Source organism: Falco rusticolus, chromosome 3 (assembly GCF_015220075.1).
Source record: "Falco rusticolus isolate bFalRus1 chromosome 3, bFalRus1.pri, whole genome shotgun sequence".
Classification (NCBI taxonomy): domain Eukaryota; kingdom Metazoa; phylum Chordata; class Aves; order Falconiformes; family Falconidae; genus Falco; species Falco rusticolus.
Window position 1 is genome coordinate 92,742,358 of NC_051189.1, and position 22,752 is coordinate 92,765,109.

At 38.6% G+C, this 22,752-nt stretch overlaps 1 protein-coding gene across 5 annotated transcripts in view; it reads left to right on the plus strand.

Moving 5' to 3' along the window:
* FARS2 (phenylalanyl-tRNA synthetase 2, mitochondrial) overlaps positions 1 to 22,752 on the plus strand; it is a 249,509-nt gene that overhangs the window by 17,603 nt on the left and 209,154 nt on the right. Inside the window, exons 2-3 of one of the 5 annotated variants that reach the window (XM_037381744.1) lie at positions 11,300 to 11,420; positions 11,532 to 11,593. The exons of 2 other annotated variants lie outside the window; for them this stretch is intronic. Coding sequence is in view for 2 of the 3 variants with exons in the window: in XM_037381742.1 (XP_037237639.1) it covers positions 11,397 to 11,420 (24 nt within the window). In the remaining variant the exon portion in view is untranslated. Of the gene's footprint in view, positions 1 to 7,940; positions 7,984 to 11,299; positions 11,421 to 11,531; positions 11,594 to 22,752 lie in introns of those variants that run through there. 2 more of the 5 variants (XM_037381743.1, XM_037381742.1) reach the window with 2 other exon arrangements.

Consider the following 22,752-nt stretch of genomic DNA (forward strand, 5'->3'; position numbering starts at 1 on the left):
GATAAAAGCTGTTCTCATTTTGTGGTTTTTACCACACCACACACACACCTTCCATGCCACAACTCAATTCTGAAGTAGAAATATTCTGAATGTTTGGAATATAAATCCAAAACTAGGAAAAATCATTTTACAAACAGAAGTCCAAGAAATCAATTTAACTTTTTAAAATTCTTATTTTTTGTTTCACTGTAGAAATCGTAGAAGTCTTGCACTATATTTTGTTTATTCTCAGCACTGTGGGTAAGCAGCTTTGCAGGAGAATCCTGTTGTTTTACCTTATAGAGGTAATTCTGTTGTCTTGCCTTTTTCTATTACCTTATAGAGTTGCAAAGCCCATCAGTATGTTGTGTGTGTAGCTAGATGCAGAAGGAAAAGAAAAAGTATGGCATTTGTAGTACATTGTGTGCTTCAGGTCAGGCATAAGCAAGGTAGGTTTCTAAGGCCGGAGAAGTGGATGTATAAATGTGAGATTAATCTTTGTGTGACTTGTCAAGAAACTTGTGCACCTTTGAATCTTTCCCTGGTTTTGCATGTGTAGTCTCTGCCCATTCTCCCTTTTTGAAAATATGAGTTAGCAGGTTGATTTCATGTGTTAGCAAGCAAGTGTATTTTTTGGGTGGGTCTCTGAGGAACTCCGGGGGGAGAGAATTAAATCAGCTACAATTACGTTCCCTGGAGAGGCTGTGGAAATTCTGTCTATCCCTGGAGACATTCAAACCGAAGTAGACAAGTCCCTGGGCAACCTTGAACAGGGTGTTGGACTAGAGCACCTCCAGTGGTTTCTCTGAACCTAAATTATTCTATGATTCTGTAATTCTATGAATTACGAAAGTAAACTTTGTATTTGCTTCTAAAGGAGGCTGGTCCTGGGCTTTATTGTTATCTTCAGCAAATGTTGAGTCCTGTCATCCCTAAGCCCTACCCTGTGACTGTCCATCTCTTGCTGTCATTGAGCTTCGCTTTCCTTGTGGGCGGTTTTGCTCCTCAGTCACATGACTGTATCAGTCATGAGAAATTAGAAAGTGGGAGATAGCCCTTCGCCGTCCATAACTGATGCATTAATTCTGTGGAGAACTTGTAACAGATTTTAAACAAGGTTGTGCATGCTGTGATGAACTGGGACGTGGAGAATTCCAGTTCCTAAGCCACTGGGTTCTTTGTCTCTGGATCATGTTATCCTGGATTTTGGACTTTTTTGGAGTGAACTAAGTTGGAATGACTGAACCCAAGGAGAGGGCTCACGTATCCTGAGAGCAAGATTTAACACAAACTCTTTTCCTTATACTGCTCATTTGCTTAGCCCCGCAGTTTCTCTAATTTTCTATGTGTACTGAGAAGGCTGCTCTTTTGTGGTACCCATGACCAGCAAGAGGCAACCACAGTAACAGTAGTAGTTAATTACCCATTTTGAGAACTGGACATAGTCATTTTTCCTATTCCAGGGAAAATTACTGCAATTCCAAAATCTGGTGGAGAAATACAACTCTTGCTGTATTTTCTGTTTCCATTTCCCATTGTTTCTATTAAAGATTTTTGGAGAAGTGGCAGTATGCTTGAACAATTAATGCAGTGGGCTATCTGAGGCCAGTTAGATTGTTTGAGCACTGTAGTACATGGAAAAATCCTCTATGCAACTTGAAGTGGTTGGACAAAGCAGGATGCATTTTTCCAGTCCCCATTCCCCTTGTGCATACATGCATCAACACACATTATGCTCATTGCAACCAAACAGCCTGCCTTTGGGAGTTCATGCCTCAGGTGTGCATGGTCAAGGCAGCATCTTGGCTTAGGTGACCTTATTGTGTTATTGGAAATATTCAAAGAAATTAGACTTTTAAAAAGATTCAAATAGATTTCAAATTGAATTGCTTTCCATTGCTTCAAATGTGACGTGCTGTATAAAAAATAAGATGACAAGCTAGTAGTATTTTTAGAGGTCGTCCTTGATGCTGGTCTGGCAAACATATATTAGGTAATATATTTACATCATGAAATGGTGTCACCTTATACATCACTCTTAGAATGTAACGTCCGATAGTACCTAAGATTTGCAGCTGTCAGACTGTACCCATTCAGAGCCTGACTGATGATATGTAATGATCTCATCACCAGATATGAATACAGAATTCTTAGAAAACCATGGTGGCATTTCCTACTGATGGTTGCTAATACAGGTTCCCTTTTGATGGCCTGTCCAGCACCTTTTGATATTTTTAACCTGTGATTTGCATTTGGAACTAGGCTCTGTAGCTTTTACCCTCATAGGAAGCCAGAGCATAAACAGAGCAAGATATGAAGCATCCTGTCTGTAGAAAGAATCTGGAAATTCTTGAGGATTCTCTGTGTTGATCCTGAACTAAAAACCTAGAGATAAATAAACTACACCCTGGGGAATCAATGTGTACCAGGTACTGATGACTGCTATGTAATGCAAGTGATCATTGTGTCTTCTATCATCATTATCCTCTCCTTTTACATGAGGTGATAAATAATTTGAAAAAGCTGATTCTTGAATAAAGGTGCACAGAGGGTAAAAGCTCTGGGTGGACCTTAGCAGCCAAGACAGCTCATTGCCATTGCTTAGTAGCAACAGGATGTCTTACAGGTAGCATAAAAAACTGACGCCTCCCTCTCTTGGCTTCTCTATATGAAAGAGGAAAAGATATTGCTACATTCACTTCATGCCTTTACTGTCTTTTGGATTATTGCAAGAAAAAAAATGTACTATTTATTTTCTCAATGAAATGCAGAGTGCTCCAAGATGAGATTAACTCAACAGAGGAATGCACAACCTTTACTACAATGAGCAACTTTACCCAGATGACTTATTTGCTGAAAATAATTAAGGAAATCTGGGTAGCTGGAAACTTTCATCTACTGTACACCAGAAGGAGCATCTGGTTTGTTTTGCTCATTTGTTTGCTTTGCTCATGGAAGCTCCCTCATTTTCCAAGCCAGCCAGGAAAACCAGCAGAATTATTTAAATGAAACTCTCCCTAGCACGCTATGATAAGGTCAGATAATTAGATTAATACCCTTAGAGTGGATACACAGATTAGCTTAAAAACAAAACCACCCCCCCGATTCAGCTGTCACAAGTTGTTTTCTGGTATAGGAGGACAGAGAATAGAGTTCACCTGGCTGATAGCAGGCTGGTTGCACTTTGTCAGCACTAGGGCTGTTGTCCTAGAAAGGCTCTGATGTTTGGTGCCAGCATCAGCAAAGATTTCATGCATTTAATTTGTTCTTCCAATGTAGCTAAAATCAGTTTCAGATGTTCACTCTCTGAGGAAGGAATCTTTTTAAGCAGGTAAATGTTCTTTTAAAGCCATTTTCCACAAAATACATGGTTTTGTGTAGAAATAAGCTAAAATGAGTTTATTAAAAAGATTCAGTGGTACCTGACAAAATGAGATTTTGTACTTACTGTGTCATTGACCTATTGATTGTTCTCTTTATATGAAAGTAATTATCTTTTTCAAACTAGTGGCCCTTCAGATATTTAGATTTGAATGGATCTTTTTGCTGGTTGTACTTCTATAAATGATGGTTTCCAGAAGTATAATTGTTATGGGCGGGCTAGTTACCAAGTTCTTTTCAGGGAGGCTGGCACTAACTGTTACTAAGTCTGGTATCCTCAATGGAAAGGAAAGGGAAGAAACACCCTGCTTTTGCATTGTGAAGAGCAGATACCGAATAACTCTGGGTAGGTTCAAGAAAAAGCTCTGTTGAACACAGCTGTAACAGTTTGTTTGCTATGTATGGTAAAATTTCATCTTCAAGAGGAATTCGATCAAAACCTGGTCCTGCTTCCACTGAGGCAAACAGAAAGATTTCTTCCAGGAAGACTTTTTGAGCCCAAATTCTAAAATGCTGAAATATTTTTTCAGGTCTCAGGTAGAGTAATTCTTATTAGCTACCTGTATTGAATCAAATGTGAATAGTTAATATCCTGTGATCCAACCTTGAGAGCTTATTTACTTTGGTGGAAGGCTTTGGTCATTTGGACTTAAACAGTCTTCTGTTTGAACTGTATCTGAGAGTTCTTTAACTCACATTATTTCAAAAAATGTGGGCCAGTTCGCTGATGAACCAAATGACGTTAGCCATTTTATACTACTTGATTGTGAGTTCATGCTAATGCAGGGAATACAGAACAGTGGAAATAATGTGTGTGGCTACAGCATTGTCTTCTGTGCTTCAGCTGGAAGAGCTGGGCTTTGTAACCGGTGCTTGGTAAAGGTGCTTGAGACTTTAGGAACCAAGTGTCTTGCTTTAGTCCCAGGGACAGTTGGGCAGACTTTTTGTAATGATACAAAATGTTGAAGACAACCAAGTTTAAAGGAATTTACACAATTAAAATAACTTTAATGTTGAAGAAATTGGTTTCCTGAGTATTGAATTGAAGAGAGAAATAAGCTTTCAGTTGGTACATAGCTTTTCTGCGTTACGCGTAGTGTAGTATCTGTTTGCTTTGTTTTACTATGGGCAGTTTAAAAAACTTACAGGTTTTTTGGAAGTTCTTAAAAATCTGTTGTAGTAACTATGAAGGAACTCTGGCCTCGTATGTACAGACATTTACAGAACACTGGCCTGTGTGGATATGTTTGCTCATTTTGTGTTTTGTATTTCCTCAGAAGTGCTTTTTGTTGTATTCTCCTTCCTCTTAATACATGTTTATGCAAGCATAAATTTACATCTGATGCATTTTTGCCAAATGAAAGGCAAAATTTAGTGCAAAACACGCACAAGTGTGTTTTTCAAAGATGGTGGTGAATGTATGAACGCCGGCCCTGTTCTGAATAACTTTGTGTGAATCCAGTAGTTTAATGTGACTAGATCACTTTTATTGAGGTGGTAGAATCAGTGATGTTAAACAGAACGGTTTTCTTCCAGCTGTGTATGTCATCTATGATATACTTCTGAGTAAAAATTAATATACTTCTGAACCAAAAGGCCAGCTTAGAAATAACTCAGTCTTAACAAGTTTGAATTCCTGCTTCAAACTGTTATGCCTTCGTTCACTGCAAAGACAATGTTTGGAGCTGATAAAGGTTAGTGCTAAAGAAGAGGCATTTTGCTTTCAAACTCAGGGAGGCAAACCAACCTGTGTGTTTTAGTTTTCTCTTTCACCCCATTTCTTTTTGTAGCGGCACTTTGGGACACCTGAGCATTCCTCATTTCCCCTTCTGCCAACTCTGACCTCCTTTCTCAATCCACGTTTAGAATCGGCAGGATGGTACTTGTCACCGTTAGAGGAGGTAAACTAAGCTTGTACCATGGTTCTTACCCTTCTTTTTGAATGGACGTACTTTCTGCTGCTGTTAGCTCCAGAGGAGTACTAATTTTTCACATTCTGAACTGCCTCTCTTATTTAGGATTTTGCCATCAGTCTGCTCAGTTGGCCTGAGATACCTTTCTGAAGGCATTTTGAAGGCGGTGATAATTACAGAGGTTTTGCTTATTTAAAAGGAAGTTTTTGGAGCTTTCTGTTGTCATGAATTCTCACAGCTACTGACTTAACCAGGTACTTCCAAGGGTCTTGTTAAAGCATTATTGTGTTTGCGGCAAGTAGTTGTTAAGCCGTGTAAGACCCAAGTAAATATTTTAAACAAACAGGTCTGCTGAAAGCATGGGAGTAGTGCTGAAGGAATTGCATTATTTTATACTTTTTCTAGTAAGGGATATTTATTAGGGTGAGCAGATGGGCACTACTCATTTTTGGCATTCATTGATAAGCCTGCTACCTCTCCAGGTGGCTCAACAAAAATGATAATGCTGTGGCACTGCTCCCATTTTATTTTTATTTCTCTCAGACTAGTTCGTCACCTGTCTCTGTTCTCTTTTAGAGCCATCTGCTGGATTTTTTTTGTTTCTGTTTTTGGTTGTTCTGTGTTCTAAACTCACTATGGTATCTCCAATAGAGGCTGATGCAAAGTCTTTGTATGTTTGCTGGCTGCTGGGCTTAAGGATGTCTCCTTTTTGTCATCTTCTCTGTAGCCACCTTGTGAGTCTCACTTTCCCCAGCCTGTCTTTATGAAGTAATCCATGCACCACTGAATTATGCTTGTCCTTAGTGGAGTGTTCTACCACTTTTCATTATTAATATAACAGTTCTCTTACATTTTTAACACTGAAATATTAAAAGAATGAAGAACAATTCAGAATCCATCCTCTGTTGCATTTGCTCTCATCGCAGGAGAGCGGAAGAACAGAATTTTGTCATGCAAGTGATTAAAACACAAGTTTCATCTATATAAAAATACATTTTAAAAGGTTTAATCAAGAATGTATTTCTTCTCTGAAGGGATGAGATAGGGAACATGATTCTGAAATCTTCTAAAATCAAAACCCTCTTCTTTTGAGTGTGTGAGACTGTCTAGACTGCCTTTAGAGCTAACCATGTAGGACTAACCCACACCCATCATGAGCGTGCTTCTCTGAGGCAGCCCAATAGTTCTTTTCCCCACTTGCTCCATATTCAGGTTGAAGTCTCCCCACTTGGATATCTTCGTTATGATAAGTGCACTCCATTTTCTTAGGAAGTGTTTTGAATATATGCAGGTTTGCTGCCTATTAGTTTAAAATGTATGGCCTGGCTGGATTTGAGAATGGGATCGACAAAAGGTGTCTGTGTGATACCAGACCAAACAGCTTCTATGGCTGAGGGGCCAGGCCACTGTGCTGCGGCTCTGTTTCCCCACGGCTTCCTACTCTTCTTCCTTGCAAACTCATCCTCCTTCCCTTGCCTTGGAGGGCAGAGCTCCTTCGGTGTGGATGAGGAGTGCACTCTCGCCCTGAGAGACCCTGGAGGGAAATGTGGTACCTGCAGACCGTGAATTCTCTGCTGTCCTCATGGTTACTGCATTATTTTCTCATAACCCGTCCTTACGTCTCCTCTTGCTCTGCTGTTTTAATGAATAGCAACTGTCAGTGGTACAGAAAGGACAGAGATAAATGATGGATGATAGATTTGAGGAGGCAGAGTGAAGTTCTACAGATGTGGGTTTTTTGTTTTGTCAGAGTGAGGTTTTATAGTTTATTTTTCTGAGTGGTAGTGTAATATCTATTCTGGGATTTATACTAATAATAGATTATTATAATCAGTTCAATCAGTAATGGCTTCAGACCACTGAGAACTGATGTAATCCACAGTGATAAAGCTACTGGGTAATCAAGAGTGAAATTTATAGATATTTACATATATTTACATTTTTACAGAGTTCATACTGTGTTCTTGCAACTTTTCTGCATGCCAGTTTGCCTCTGGTGAATGACGTATTTTATCCATGGCTTTGAACTCTTCTGGTTGGGGTGGTTTTTCCCTGCACAATTATTCTGTTTGACTTTGCATTTCTGTAATATTGAGCTTTAAACTACAGGAAACAGATTGAAGCATTGATAGCAGTAGTTTGTTATGATGGAGAACCATGTGAACACAGTTGAATTTAGTTTGAACTCGACCCCCCCCCCCAACAAATGTCAATCCCTCCCCCCCCCCCCAAAAAAAAAGATATTTTCAGAAGGGATTTCAATACAAAGGGAAGTCAGCCTAGGTATCTGGGTTTCAACAGTGATGGTCTGAAACAGTGAGCAGCGATAAGTATTGCATCTGTGTCAGCCAGGACTGCTTGAGGGAGAACCTATATGTTTTCATCACTGCAGTCCATATTGGTTTTATTTCAGTAGTTTAAGTCCCCCATCTCAAGTTCAAGGTATATTGCTGATACAGAAAGGTTTGGAGTCACTTTCTGTGGCTTTCCACTAACCTCTGGAATGAAGCAGCACTCAAGTCACAGAACAGATTGGTAAAGAAAAATCAGATTTTAATGCAAAAAAACCTCTAAATGAATGTGACCCCTGAGGACCCTGTGTTGTTTCTCATCCTACTTCATTTCTTGCAATTCATTTTCTATTCCAGCTTGAACCTGTAGAGAAACCTGGCTAGTGGATATAAAATAAGGCTGTCTTTTGGAAAAACAGGTGTGTCCCTTTTGTTTTAAATCACAGTACAAATGGCCCAGTATCTAGTGCAAGGCATATATAATGAATTACTTCCTTGAATCAAGGCTGATGTATGTGGATAATAACAGAGGCATTCGTACATTCATTTATTTAATAATGTAGACATAACAGTGTTTTAAGAGAGTAATAAAACAATATGGTCAAAGTGTAGGTATTAGCCAAAATGCTTTGTGAGTGCAAATTTTTAACAGTTTTTGTGGTGAAACTTACTCATTTGCCTCATTTGAGGCAAAAGAGCCCTTCAAATTGAGGCAAATCTGAAAGAGAGTGTCAGTTCTAGATTTCCCTTGCAGCTGTTGCACGTCTTTATTTAAAGTGTCCTCCTTTTCATCTTTTACTTAGTGTTTTCGTAAGCAACTGGGCTCAATCCTACTGTCAGGTAAATCAGTGCAGCTACATGAGGCATCTGACCCATAGGTTGGTGTTCTGTCTTGTGCTCTCATAAAGGACTGAGATATTGATATTATCATCTACAGGAGAATTGCAGCATGGTGGAAAGGGGATGGCATGCATGTGGGACATCTTAGAATAAAAATAATGTTTTTTTTTAAAAGGAGAGGTGAAAATAATAAAAAATAAATGGATTATTACTAAATATTTTAGAACTTCACCCTGCTCAGAAATACACCTTAAGAAAGGTCATCTAGAGAGGAGGTAAGTAGAGGGAAATGCGCATGAATCTTCAGTTCTATAGATCCTTAAAATCTATGGGTTTTTCCTTACTGTTTTTAACATAAAATAGCAAAGTTCAATCATTACTGATGTGAAAATAGGAAGGAGCATTATATTATCTAGATTGACAGTGTGAGTGGGACTGTCAGAGGGATTTCATCTATTCTGTCCCATAGCTCCTGGTTAGGGAAGGGCGTATCTTTCCGAGACGTGTTCGGTCTCAGTGTAAATAGTTTGGTTAATGGAAATTGTATCACACATGTTCCCAGGTAATTTCAAAGAGCAAGAGATTGGATAGTAGTGTTCCTCAATCAACTAGAGAAAAGCATAAACAAGTAATGGCTTATAATCAAATACATTATATATATAATTTGTATGTGTGTATGCACACATATGTAAAATGGCACTGACATGACAGGTTATCCACGATAAGCAGCAAATTTGTTACCAGCTGCTGGGTTGGATCTATCCTAAATCAAGGCCTGTTGATAGACTAGGGAACAATTTTATTTCAGCCCTGTTCCATACCCCAACTTCACCCAAGGTAGTATTTTTTCCTTTCCAGGTGTGTCCCTTTCCACAGTATGTGTGACTTGGGCTTTTCTCACCTTTCCTCACAGATGTTGAAAGGGATGAAAGTGCTCTTGTATATTCAAATCAAGATTACAAACCATACATGCTTCATTTGCAAGAAACGTAAACAGATTTTAATTGTGCTTCCTGTTGTCAGAGCTTCCTTTTTAATTCATGTGTGGTAAAGCAAATTAAATGGTATGCTGATAGTTTCAAACCATGACTTATTTTTTTGTGTATTTGAACTAAAGTCTTTATGTTGGTGGGTGCATTTACCAGCCACCTTTGTTCTGGGCTTGGAAAATTACAAGTTTGTATTTCTAAGCTTCTTCCACAAGGAAAGTATGCTTATAAAATGCAAGCTTGCTTTCTGTTCTCATCCTCCCATTCCAGAAGCTGCAGACATTAAGTAGAATGCCACGTGATATGAGATGCTTATAAAAATGTGATAAAGGGCAGGCATGGGTGGAGACCTCTGCTTTATTTTTTTACTTTATCTCAGTTGGGAAGAGTTTTTGTATCTGTGCATCACTAAAATAGTCTCAAAAACCAGGAAAACACAAGCTTCCTTTAAGATGCTTGTCTTCTAACTGTTTGGTTTCTTAGGGGTGACAGGAAAAAATACCTCCAATGAAGAAAATGTGACTTTCCCATCACCCCCTCCAAGTATCACAAAGACATACTCTTCTCTCCCTAAGCATAAACAAATAAACAACAAAAAATCAGCTGATTTTCTTTATTTTTTCTTTTAATATCTACAATTATTCCATTTTATGCCAGTGTGTTATCACTGTTCCTTCGATAACTTTACAGACTCTTTGAAGTAATCTGGATGAGTTTAGGGGTCATGTGCATAGCTTCCTAAACCTGAGAATTATGATGGAAGACAATTCTATTGAAGTTTATGGTGTGTAGATAAAGGCTTGGAAGATTTTTAATTAACCTGAAGGATTAAACCATTACAGCTATTGTTCTTGTCTTGTAAGAGTTGAAGAAACGGTAAACTGCTCATTAGATATGGGTAGTATTTAAACAGGAAAATAACTCTGTTTTCTTAATACTTTGGGAATTAAATTACTAGTTACTTGTGGGGTTTTGATAGACTCCCAAATAAAGGGAAGAACAGTAATTAATCAGGACCTGTGTGAAGGCTGCTGTAATAAACAGAGAGCAGTATCATGTTGCTGGAAAACAGATGAACCAAAATAATTATTCTGGTTGATTGTGCATGTGCTATGCGTTACAGGTTAATCTGAGGCCAAAAAACCAGAAGGATTAAATCTTGGGGTGCTATGAGTTGATGGGGCAAGAACGGCCTTGTGGTTTTGTTCTGGTATTTCATTTTATTTTGGTTGTGTATTGTATTGTATTGTTGTGGTTGTGTATATGTGTATTTGGTTGTGTATATATATTGTAAGCTTCTCTAGGGAGTGATTCAGAGCAGGTGCCTCAAGTGAAGAAAATCTGTTTAGTTGATAGAAGAAAAACTTTGTTTTTTCAGGACACTGAGTGTTCTGCTCTGATCTGCTGAAGCAGTTGAGATGTTTAATTTAGTATTATGAAGACACTGAAAAGTATAAATGCCTTGCTGGGTTGGTGTCAGATCACATGCCAAGTTACAGGTGGGGAACGAGAGACTAGAGGAAGATTAGGGAGGAGTGGGATATATTTATTGTAAATAAGTAATGAAAGGCTGTGGCCAGAGAAGATAAGGTGTTTATAAAGTGTAGAAGGATGTTCTGTAGGAGAGTGTGATCACATGTGCCTGTGGCTGTGTATGAGTTTGTTGCATTGAAAGGGAAGAAAATAGATTGTGGAGCATACCTCAATCAGATTAAAAGGTTGAAAAGAAATAATGACACAAGAGAACAGTGTAAAACTTAATACGTTTCTTTTTTTGATATTGGCAAAAAGAATGCAAAAAACAAACACAGAGTTAAATAGGGCATTGAAAGTGTGTAATAAATATATAGGGGATATAGTGCGGATTAGAAAGAAGGTAAACCAGAAGATGTTTTATATGCTGCAGGAATTCTGAGAGGAGTAAGTGAAGACTTTCTCTCCTTTTCAAATGGTGTCTCCATCCCTTCCTGTTGACAACTCGCTGCACTGTTTACACCTTCCAGATGGTGTTTGGGGATACCGGCGCAGTGAGTTTCTCCTGACTCCTTGAGTTAGCATAGATAATGCGGTATGCTTTTTTTTAAGATACATATAAAGTTATTTTTGGCATTTTTTTTAATTTGCTCCACCACCTTCAGGGGTTGAGGTGAGGCAGACTGGCCTGTAGTTCCCCAGATCCTCTTGCTTGACCTCCTTGAAGGTAAGACTGACATTTTTTCTCCCATCTGTTTTCAGCTAAACTTACCTAGAGAAGAAGTTTAGATTGCAGTTACCTTTTCTTCATGTAACTTGCTTGATATTTTTGTAAAGACACTTTTACCTTAGACGCTGAAAATAATACTGTTCACTGAATTTAACTTTCCTATTTGTTGATCAAATTTTCACCTTACAGTTGGAAGCAGGTTGTATTTGTACCAAATAAAAATTAAGGTTGTATACTAAAAGTAGTATAATATATCTTGTTAATTGTTTTTGTCCTTTCTTCCGCTTCATTATCTGGAACCAGCCCAGGTTAATTGAGAGTTGGAACTCTATTCCAGACTACCATCTTTAGAGAATAACCAGTTTTCCTGAAGACATCAGGAGGAGATTGTTAGGGAAGGCACTGATAAGGCCTGCCTTTGATGTGCGTGAGAAATCATTCATGCGAGCTGGCAGCTCTTACTACCCCATCAGCTCAAAACAGCAACATTCATTCTGGTCATGGAAGGGGAAGCTCGTGGACTGATGGGAGCAAACAGGACATCAGTCAAGCTGAATTGATTTAAATCGTAATTACAAATGGATTCTTTAAAGGCATAGGGAAGCTTTTGTGCATTTTATGTTGTTTTCCTTGAAAATGCTTCATTGTCAATGGCTGGCAAAAAAATAAGTCATTTGGTAAATAGTATTAGTCCTTTATGCTAAAATGAGCATTGATTTTGTACTTTTAAGCAATTAACAGAAATATAGCTATTTTCTTAATATTTACACATTCTTATCTTATAAAATAACAATTGGTACATTTCCTGTTTACCAGCTAATAATTAATTTTGATCTGGGACATGTACAGTTGCATTTGGATGGAAATTTGAGTTCAGTTACAAATACAGAAGCCTAACATTTTAAACTTGTCCCCCAAAACATATTCCACAGTCAAAACTGGTGGAATAGACTAAACAAAGGCAGTATTTTTATTGAATTAAGCAGTTTGTTTCTGGATATCATGGCCTTCTAGTTTTTGTAATTAATGTATATCATCTTGAGAAGGAAAGATACAGGTGGTTTTGGTCTGACGAACCTGTTACAATTTTCTCTGGGAGCAGTTATTCATGGCATATGGTGACATATGATTCTTGAAGTGGCAAAAAGGTGTTTATGTTATCTTCCATGTTATTTTAGAGAGTTATTCTGATCTATGTTTTATTACAATAATTAAGTAATCCCAGGTGTTAGCAGGTGCTTGTTTTGCTATGGAGAAAGTTAGTGTCCCCTAGCTTTGTTTTTTATACAGTTTTGCTTTATTAATGATTTAAGAATTAAGTGCATAATTTTTTTTTATCTTGCTCATTTTGACATGTTTGCTCCTGTCTATTTGGTTGTGGGTTGTGTGAGATGAGGACTGTGTATGTTCATTCAGGGCTTAGGGTAAGACTTCAAGCTTCAACCAAGGCTTTGATCTAGGCTTCCTCCATTCCAATGATGATGATAATACTTGCGCTAAGTGAAGGAACATAAATTTTCTTAACATGCCTCAGACAAATTTTCATTTAAATTCTGCCTTGTCAGCTGTTCTCAAGTAAGGAGACCTTTACATTATTTGAGTCTGTGATGCCTGAGCCAGCAAGTCCGACCTTTCAGATCGGAAGTGTCATCACACAGCCTGCCTGGACACATGGCAGGGAAAAGGCTGTGGGGTTGTCTCTTCCTGTTACATGAGAAAACACAGGCTACCTCAAACCTCACACCATCTGAAATTCAGACCAGTGCAGTAGATCTGTGTCCTGGGATCCATTGCATGCACTCAAACCCCAAGATGATCCAGCTTTCAGGAGGAATCAGCCATGACTGTTGCAATGTGATTGCCTTCAGTGCTGTTTTACTGCCTTATTTTGATGATGAATTAAGCCTAGGTTGCATAGGGGCAAATAAAGAATAATAGAATAAAGTATAAATATATGACTCTATAAATCTCCTCCAGAATGTACAGTGTCTGAAAGGTTAATGTAATATGCAATAGTTAATGTAAGTGCTGACAGCTCACATACTAAAGTGGCTTTTAAGAGATAGCTGCAAACTTACTTATATTACTAACTGAAAACTTATTTCTGTATTTTGGTGAATTTAGCATGCAAGTAGAATTAAGATATTTGAAGAGTCAAAACTTGTGGTATTTGGGTTTTGCATGGGAGGTCTGTAACCTTCAAACCGATTTAATAGCAGTATGCAATAACATTTGCTAAAGTAGCATGTACAGCGTGTATATTATATGTTTATGTTTAGGGAGATTGGTTCATCAAGGATACCTTAAATTGTAGGGTTTCCCAGCCTTTTTTTTTTTTTTTACCCCTTTTACCTTTTTCTCCCCCCCCCCCCCCCCCCTTTTTTTTTTTTTTTTTTCTCTTTGCAGTGTTGGTGGTGCCTGCAGCGTCTTCCAGCTCTGGGAAAAGCTGTTACATGTGGATGTTTTTTGTTACCTTTGGAAGTGTTTATGTTCTGCTTTAAAGTAGCTTGCCATGGTTTGAAAATACATTTTTCTAATGTGCTCTGAGCATTTCAACTTAAATGTTAAAAGAAAAAAAAAATTGCACCTTTGTTGCTTAGTGCTTTTACTGAGAATTGAATGAAATGGCCCATGAGTGGTTAGTTGCTAGAAGGGGGAAGATGATTCTGCAGTTCCCAAGCTTTCCATTTCTGCCTGAAGGCACCTACCTCCTTCACCCAAACCTGTGAAGTCTGCAATTTTTTGAATTGGACTTTTTTGTCAAAGGTTTTTTTTGCCTGGAGGGGGGGAAATAATCATTCCCAAGATGAGTAAATTCATCATCCTTTCAAGATTACTTCTGAATGACTGTGTGCATGTGTGTGTCGGAACATACCAGTTGGCATTCATGCCTGCATGCGTTTGAATGATGGAGATCCTGAGGGGAATGAGGACTTGCCTCTGGGAAGTGATTCTTAGAAACTTCTGGACGCATGGCTTACAACATTATGTAGGACCTGTTTATTTTGATTCCTCTACAAACAGAAAGCCTTTGGCTTTGAGTACTTTTATTAAGCCATTAACAGATAAGCTTTAAAACAGATGTCTTGTACAGATGTATTCAATACCGATGATACTGGTGTGGCCAAATCTGACATGCAGGAAGACCTGAGCTGATTAAATGAACAGATGCCATTCAGATGGTAAAAGACTGTTCTAAACTCTGCTCTGGCAGTTTTCAACAACTGCAGTAAAAATCATAGAATCATAGGATAGTTTGGGTTGGAAGGGACCTTTTAAAGGTCATTTAGTCCAACGCCCCTGCTGGGACATCTTCAACTAGATCAGGTTGCTCAGAGCCCTGTCCGACCTGACCTGGAATGTTTCCATCTCGTGGGCATCTACCACCTCTCTGGGCAACCTGTTCTACTGTTTCACTACCCTCATTGTAAAATAAAAAAAATATTTCTTACTTATATCTAGTCTAAATCTACCCTTCTTTAGTTTCAAACCATTGCCCCTTGTTCTGTCCTGCTGAAAAGTCTGTCCCCACCTTTCCTACAAGCCCCCTTTACTGAAAGGCTGCAATAAAGCCTCCCCAGAGTCTTCTCTTCTCCAGGCTGAACAACCCCAACTCTCTCAGCCTTTCCTCATAGGAGAGGTGCTCCAGCCCGCTGATCATTTTTATGCATCTTCTCTGTTTTATGCATATTCCTGTGCTGAGGACACCAGAGCTGGACACAGCACTCCAGGTGAGGTCTCACTAGAGTGGAGCAGAGGGGCAGAATCACCTCCCCTGACCTGCTGGTTGTTCTTCTTTTGATGCAGCCCAGGATATGGTTGGGTTTCTGGGCTGCAAGTGCACACTGCCAGCGCACATCCAGCTTTCCATACACCAGTACCCCCAAGTCCTCAGGGCTGCTCTCGATCCGCTCATCGCCAGCCTGTATTGATACCAGGGTTGCCCCAAACCAGGTGCAGGACCTTGCACTTGGCTTTGTTGAACCACATGAGGTTCACATGGGCCCACCTCTCAAGCTTGTCCAGGTCCCTCTGAGTGGCGTCCCATCCCTCAGGTGTGTTAACTGCACCACGCTGCTTGATGTCACCTGCGAACTTGCTGAGGGTGTATTTGATCCCACTAAGTCATTGATGAAGATACTAAACAGTACTGGTCACAGTACGGACCCCTGAGGGACACTATTGGTCACATTGACCACTGCCCTCTGAATGTGAACATCCAACCAGTTCCTCATCCCCTGAGCAGTCCATCCATCAAATCCATATCTCTTCAATTTATAAGGGAGGGATACCAAGGCCTTACAGAAGTCCAGATGGATGACATCCATAGTTCTTCCCTGTCCGCTGGTGCAGTCACTGTATCATAGAAGGCCACTAGGTTGGTCAGGCAGGACTTCTTTGGTGAAGCCATGCTGGCCGTCTTAAATCACCTCCCTGTCCTCCATGTGCTTTAGCATAGTTTCTAGGAGGATCTATTCCACAATCTTCACAGGCACAGAAATGAGACTGACAGGTTGGTCCCTTTTTCCAGTCACCAGGGACTTCACCTGACTGCCATGACTTTTCAAGTATCATGGAGAGTGGCTTGGCAACTACATCAGAAAGCATTCAGTGTTTAATGTAAATTGTTATTCTGAACACTACTGCTGCTTTATCATCTGTTGGTAAGTCTTCTGAGGTCAGGTCTCTTCTGTCTCAGTAGTGCTGCTAAAGTCAACGTGGCTGCTCTGTGCAGTTCACATACAAATAAAGAAGAAGGTGCAAGAAGAAAAGGTGCATGTGACTGTTTCGTGCAATGGTGGCTGATCACTTTCCCTTTTTTCCCTCCAATTCTTATCCTTATTGTACTGAAATTTACTTTAAGAATTGGCAAAAGAAGGATATTCATCGAACTTTGAACTATTGAATTGTTACGCAATTTTTACAGGAATTTACCAGGCAGAGATCCAAAAAAAAATATCTGTGCATCACTTAACCTTGCCAATTTTTTTTTTCCTTATCTCCTCCTTCAAAAGAGAAGATCCTGTGCAACGTTAGATCCATTCCACAAAGTGCCAAGTTTCATCTAGGAGTCTACCTTTAAAAGGGGAAATGCTTTTTGAGATTTGCTGGACGTCTTTTTCCGTTTATTTTGCTGTAGCCACGGATTGGTATTCACGGATGAAAACAGCTTTTTGCATTTTCTGCAAACGCTATTTTAGGTACATCAAGCACGGACAGTTATTTTGCAAGTTGGTATCATCCTAATGTGCAGAGGAAGTGAAGGGTTTCAGATATACTTAAAATCCTAAGAAAATATATTTTAGGTTAGAATCAGTGGATTGTTCTTCCCCCTCACCCTTTGCTATTGACGTGAAACTCTTGCTTTGCAGCTAAATCATATGGTTGAAGTTGCTGTACAACATGGTGTTGGAGGACGTGAGTGACTGGTAATTTCCACGGGGTTGTGCACATGGTCACAGCTCCAGAAAAGGCTCCAGTGAAGTGTGGTGGATCCAACAGCGCTTGACTAGCTTCGAGTTTGTGCCCATGCTTGGATTCCAGTGGAATCAAGCATGAGTTTAATCCAAAGTCCAGTAATTAAAATGAAGTTGAAAGACTGTGAGATGGCAAGACTTTGGGGCAAGTCTTAAGTTCTTTGGGGTTTCAGTAAGTTTGCAAATTGTACTGCTAAAGGCTCGTTTTTCTTTAGTATGTAATTAGCTTCATTTTTATCCCGTGTTGGTACCTTGTGGAAGCCCAGGTAAGGGCCTTGTGCATTGGGATGCTGAGCAGACCTGAGTGAGTTTATGATTTTAACAGAAAGAGTGAAAAATCAAGCAGGGTCTAAGCTGATGCCAAGACAGACTTGGCAGGGGAGGAAGGGAATGGTTGTTTATCAAATGGAAATTCAGGGAGATTTGAGATTTGTGTGACCTGTGAACAAATGCCTGGTGTTACGTTATGTGGAGCAGTGTAGCGTTAAATTGTAATGTAGTTTTCCCCAAGTGTCTGTGTGGTTTTATTAATTGTATAATCAATGGAAATAAAACATTTAAGATTTTGGTCAGCAGAATAGTGATGGCTTATGTTGTAAGATATAAAAGTTTTACCATCACTTTGGTAGTTTGTATTAGTATGATGACTGCTGTTACTTGCAAGTTACAAGTGGTAATCTTAAAATCGCATCAGTAAAATTTTTATGCTATGCACTCACAGTCGTGTTTGATATACAGTACACCAAAAATGTTTTACAGAAAAGAAGTTTATTTACTAACAGTTTAGAGGGTTTTACATTTTTATTGTAGGTAGTTTTCATCTCCCTTTTCTGTAAATCTACTCTTTAGTTATTTCATTGCTGTGTGTAGTTGAGAAAGGAAGATATTTTAATTTACATATCAGAAGTCTGTAAGAATTACTTGTAGTAAAATTCAGTATCTAAACAAAGTGCTCCTAAGATTTACTACCTTGAAACTTTATAGGAAATAAAAGCATGTGTTCTGTAGCAGATGAAGGGTGATAATCCACCTTTTCCCATATGAAAAATACAAGATTTTAAAACAGATTCATGATTTATAATGTTGCCTGTCCTGCTCCAAAAGTCAGAATAGTTCTGAAAGAGAAAAGCCTTAAATTCTATGTTTCTTTGGTTCGTGGGGGTGTTTGCTTTGGTTTGTTTTTTTGGTTGTGTATTTTTGGTGGTGGTGGTGGTTTTGGTTTGGTTTGGGGTTTTTTTTGTGTGAGGAGTGGCTGTCTGGTCAGGAAATTTACATAATACAAGTAATGTATTTATACCTGAGTTGGATGAACTTTATTTGAAGAAGTTTGAACATCTAAGAAGATTTGGAAATATTACAGGTTTAATTGGTTTCCAAGAGTCGTAGCCTACATACTCTTTAGAGTAAAGATCTTCCAAAAAGGTAGATGAATAGGACTTTTAGAAACTCACATTACGTGAAGCATGTGGGAGGTCTCACTTGATACTACCTAACGGAGAAGTCACACATTCACCTCAGATCTGTATTTGGGTGGGAAATCAGTTAAAAAATACCAAAAGCATAGTCAGTTCCTGTATTTTTTTTAATTTCTTTTTTTTTTTTTTTTGCCTCTCAGCTTTAAAATAGTTTTCTTGGATTACTTAGTTTGTGTAACTTAAGCCACTTGTGCATTAGTAATTTTTTATTTTAAAACCTTTCCTATAGGGTTACTCAGAGCAGGATGAAGCATGGTCTGCAACGTACTCCTCCAACCTAAATACCCCTAATTCGTTTTCAGTGTTTCCTTTGACTGACTAGACGTTGCATACCTGCGCATAACCACATTGCTGTGGGACACAAGTAGAAGTAAGGTCTGATGAGACTGCACCTCAGGACCTCAAAACTGCCATTGGATCTGTAAGGGTAGGGAGAAACACAGATGTGATTTTTCTACTCGTTACATAGGTGGAGAGCTTCAGTGGACTGTCAGATTTCTGGAGACAATACATCTCCATTGCGCTAAGGCTGTGCTTAGCATGCTGTGCACAATGTCTGGTCCATCCTTTACAAGAAAACTGTATCTGGTTTTTCTGCTCAGGGTCACAGGGTATCCACAGTCTTGTCTTCTCTGGTGTGCTGTCTTGTGGGACTGGATGACACCTTGCTGCTCATATGATTGAATCAACTACCAGTGATTTCTACATTCCATCTTTTTTTTTTTTTTTTTGTCTTTTTCTTTTTTCTTCCTTCCATTCCCAAGTGAAGGCTCTGTCCTGAAAAAGCATTAGATCCACAGTTTGTCTTCAGGGCTACCCAAAAAACATCCCGCTTGGAGACCTGTGCTTTAGTTTTGAGCAACACAAGATGTGTTTATTCTGGATGGAGTAATGAAAGTTGGGTTTTTTTGCAGAGGGAGGAGATTTTTTCTTCTTGTGCTTGTTTTATTGCACTTCTTGCCTGAGCATATTGGGAACCTGCCTGACGAAGATGGATGTGTTAAAACCTCAGAATGATGGGATGTTATAAGAAACAAGAATATGACCTGAGGAATTTGCTTTAGCAGTCAAGAAGCAATCTGCTTGCCAAGTGACTGCTTTTCTTTCATTTGTATATGCAATTTAAAAAGAGACTATTCTACTTAATAGAACTGATAGGAGGAGAGAAGGATGGTTTTCTATTCTGAAAGTGTTTGTGATGGATACCTTTTATCTGATATTTGTGTTTCTGATGGAAAGATCAGTGGGAAGTCTACCAGGAGAAAGGACAAAAAAATGTTGGAAGGCATATTGGAAATTATTTGGATGGGGTGTTGATTGCATTTTTAGTTTCCACTTACCTGGCCTTTATTCAAGGAAGGGTTAAGTGTACTAACATCTATGTATTTCACTATCACGTCTGTCTTGGAGCTCTCTGTCCTGCAAAATGCATTAAATAATCATGTGGGATTTTGCATGATGGGCATTTTAAAATTTCTTCTGTATTTGATTTGTTTATCGGGGGGTGGGGATGGGGTGGGGAGGTGATTTCAAACTGCTTTATAAGAGGGCCAGGCTGTTTCTTTTCACAATTAAGCTTAGTTTTCCTACTGTCGTGCTCTTTTTGTAATTACTGAGTAGTACAGTACTCTAAGATGCCCTTTGTTGACAGCTAATAGGTATGTTGGCCTCATTCAGGCAGCCTCTAAATGTTACTGCCCTTGACCTCTTTTTGTGACAGCGTGGGTCTACTGGAAACAGCCTTTTTCAGGGAAACCAATATGATATCCTGTACTTTATCTTGCCTTGACCCTTTCCACTCTTACTGCTGAGATGCTACATTAGTAATTTTACTCCTAATGTAGTAGGTTCTGTGATTATGTAGAAGTGCACCCTGAAACATTGTCCTCACTGGGAGGAGCACTCTGTGGTATGCAACGCAGCGAGAAGAATTCCACTTTCACATTTGAATTTTTAAGTTTTTCAGTTGTCCTGCTTAAAATTTGTCTTCAGATGCCTTACTTTCTATGTCTCTGAAACACACATAAAACATGAAATGTATTGGCCTGTACTATATATCTGACATCTTGCATAGCTTTTCCATGGTTATGAGCATTTTTCTTTAGGAGGCAGCTGTTACTCAAGTGCTGTATCATTTAAAAAAAAAAAAAAGTTTTTGCTAAATACCACAGAATAGAGGAAAAACAACTACTTTTTTTCCCTCTGCTTTTTCCAGTGTTCATCCATATTACTTTTTTTGCATTAAATTCAACAGTATAATTTCTGAATCACTGTGGTGTACATATCAGATGTAGCTAGGTAGGAGCCACTGTTCCTGTTTTCACTTTTGTCCATCACTATAAAGCTTTGTGAATAAAGTTCAGATATGTTCCTTGCACTTCTGTTTGAATCTGTTTAGAGGTGTTGGAATAACAAACCAAAGATTAAAAACTTGTTGCTTTAAGAAAGGGGAAATGTTTTAAAGTCCTTTGAGCACTAAAGTCATGCAGATTCATATTGTACTTAATGTTTAATCTCACTGTACTCCAGACTGTAGCCAAGATGAAATGTAAGTAAAGAAAAATGTTGGGATATGAGAAGGAGATGGCCTTCCCAAAGTTACTGTATGTTTCAGCAATACCAATTGAAATAATGAATCTTGAGTATTGTATTCAATTTCAGTCCGCTTATTCTCTATGAACAGCAATCAAAGAGAAGGCGGTAGAAGTTACTTTAGAACCTAAGTGATGGAAATTATGACTTTTGTATGAAGGAATACAAAAAAAAATAAATTTAAAACCTTGCAATATGTATGACTGCAGTTTGAAGAGTGGAGTAAAAATAGTATCTTGTCAGCTCAGTATGATTTCCACAGATGTTTCTAGTGTTTTTCCATTAATTTCAGTGGGAGCTTGTATCTAGACCACCTAGAAATCTTAAACACATGTAGGAGGAAACTGTGAATGGAAAAGCCTAATCCAAATGGATTTTTCTGCCTATCCTATGCTATGTAACAAGATGAAGGGACTAACTGGAGTACAACCATAATACATTTTAAGTAAATCAGGTTGCGATCAGTAATCATTGTTGCAGCATATGATTAGTAGGTTGTGTCTGTTTGAATAACCACTGTACTTTGTCTACCATCATATTTTCTTCTATACAAAAAACTGCTGAGAAACTTTTTGTAACAGGAAAAGAACACTTGTGTTGTGGTTTGTTTTGTTTAGTGATAGTACACAGCTAACTGTGGCTGTCAGCGTGTGCTGAAACTTTCTTTTTTAAAATTGCTGTGAATAGTTCTACTCTTGCCAGCTAATCTGAGAGTAGGAATGCCAATGCGGGGAATAAAATATGGAAAGCAATGCTGTGTTTTATATAGCTCCTGCCATATTCTAGAATGTTAAAGCACTTACTAAATAGATGCTGAGATGGATAAAATATGACAGTGCCTATAAGCAAATACATCACCTGCTAAGCTTTCAGCAAAATAACTGGCGTACAGCCATAAGCACCATTAAAACTGCTCCTGAAAGAAAGACTTGACTAGACCTCTAAGGGATAACTCCCTATTATGTGTTTCATTAAAAAATTCATCATAATGATCATAGAAATTACAACAAACCAAAACAAGACTGGAAAGACCTTGAGATACTTACTAATCTGTTCTTTGGCCCCCAAAGCAGGCTGAATTTTATACCTGTTTTTTAAGCACAGCTGTTTAGAAATCTGCATGAAATTATTAAACTACAATGGGGTCAGCACAGCCCTCTCTTACAATATGTCAACCTATTTGTAGCAAGACTTCTCCTAATTACTGGTATAAATTTTTCTAACTTTGTTTTTGGTAGGTGCATTGCTTCTTGCCCTAGCCAGGGTACAGTGGAGACAAGGTTATTCCATAGTGCGTGCAACTTTCTTTCAGATCTGATGATGATGAAAATGCCTTTTAATTTTTTTCCTCTCTAGTCTAAATAGTCCTAGTATATTCAGCCTTTCTTTCAGTTCCTCCTTTGAGACTTGTGGTAATTCCTGTTACTATCTTTGGACTCTTTCCAGTTGCTTTGCATTTTTAATAAATGTTACGCCAAAAAATTGACTCTTATTCCTTCCTGCTAAACAGAAGGAGAGGAGTGCTTCCTATTTTATGGAGTATATACTTGTGTTTACATTCCTGTATGATGGTTTCTTTTATTAAAAAATGACATTTTGAACTTGTATTCAG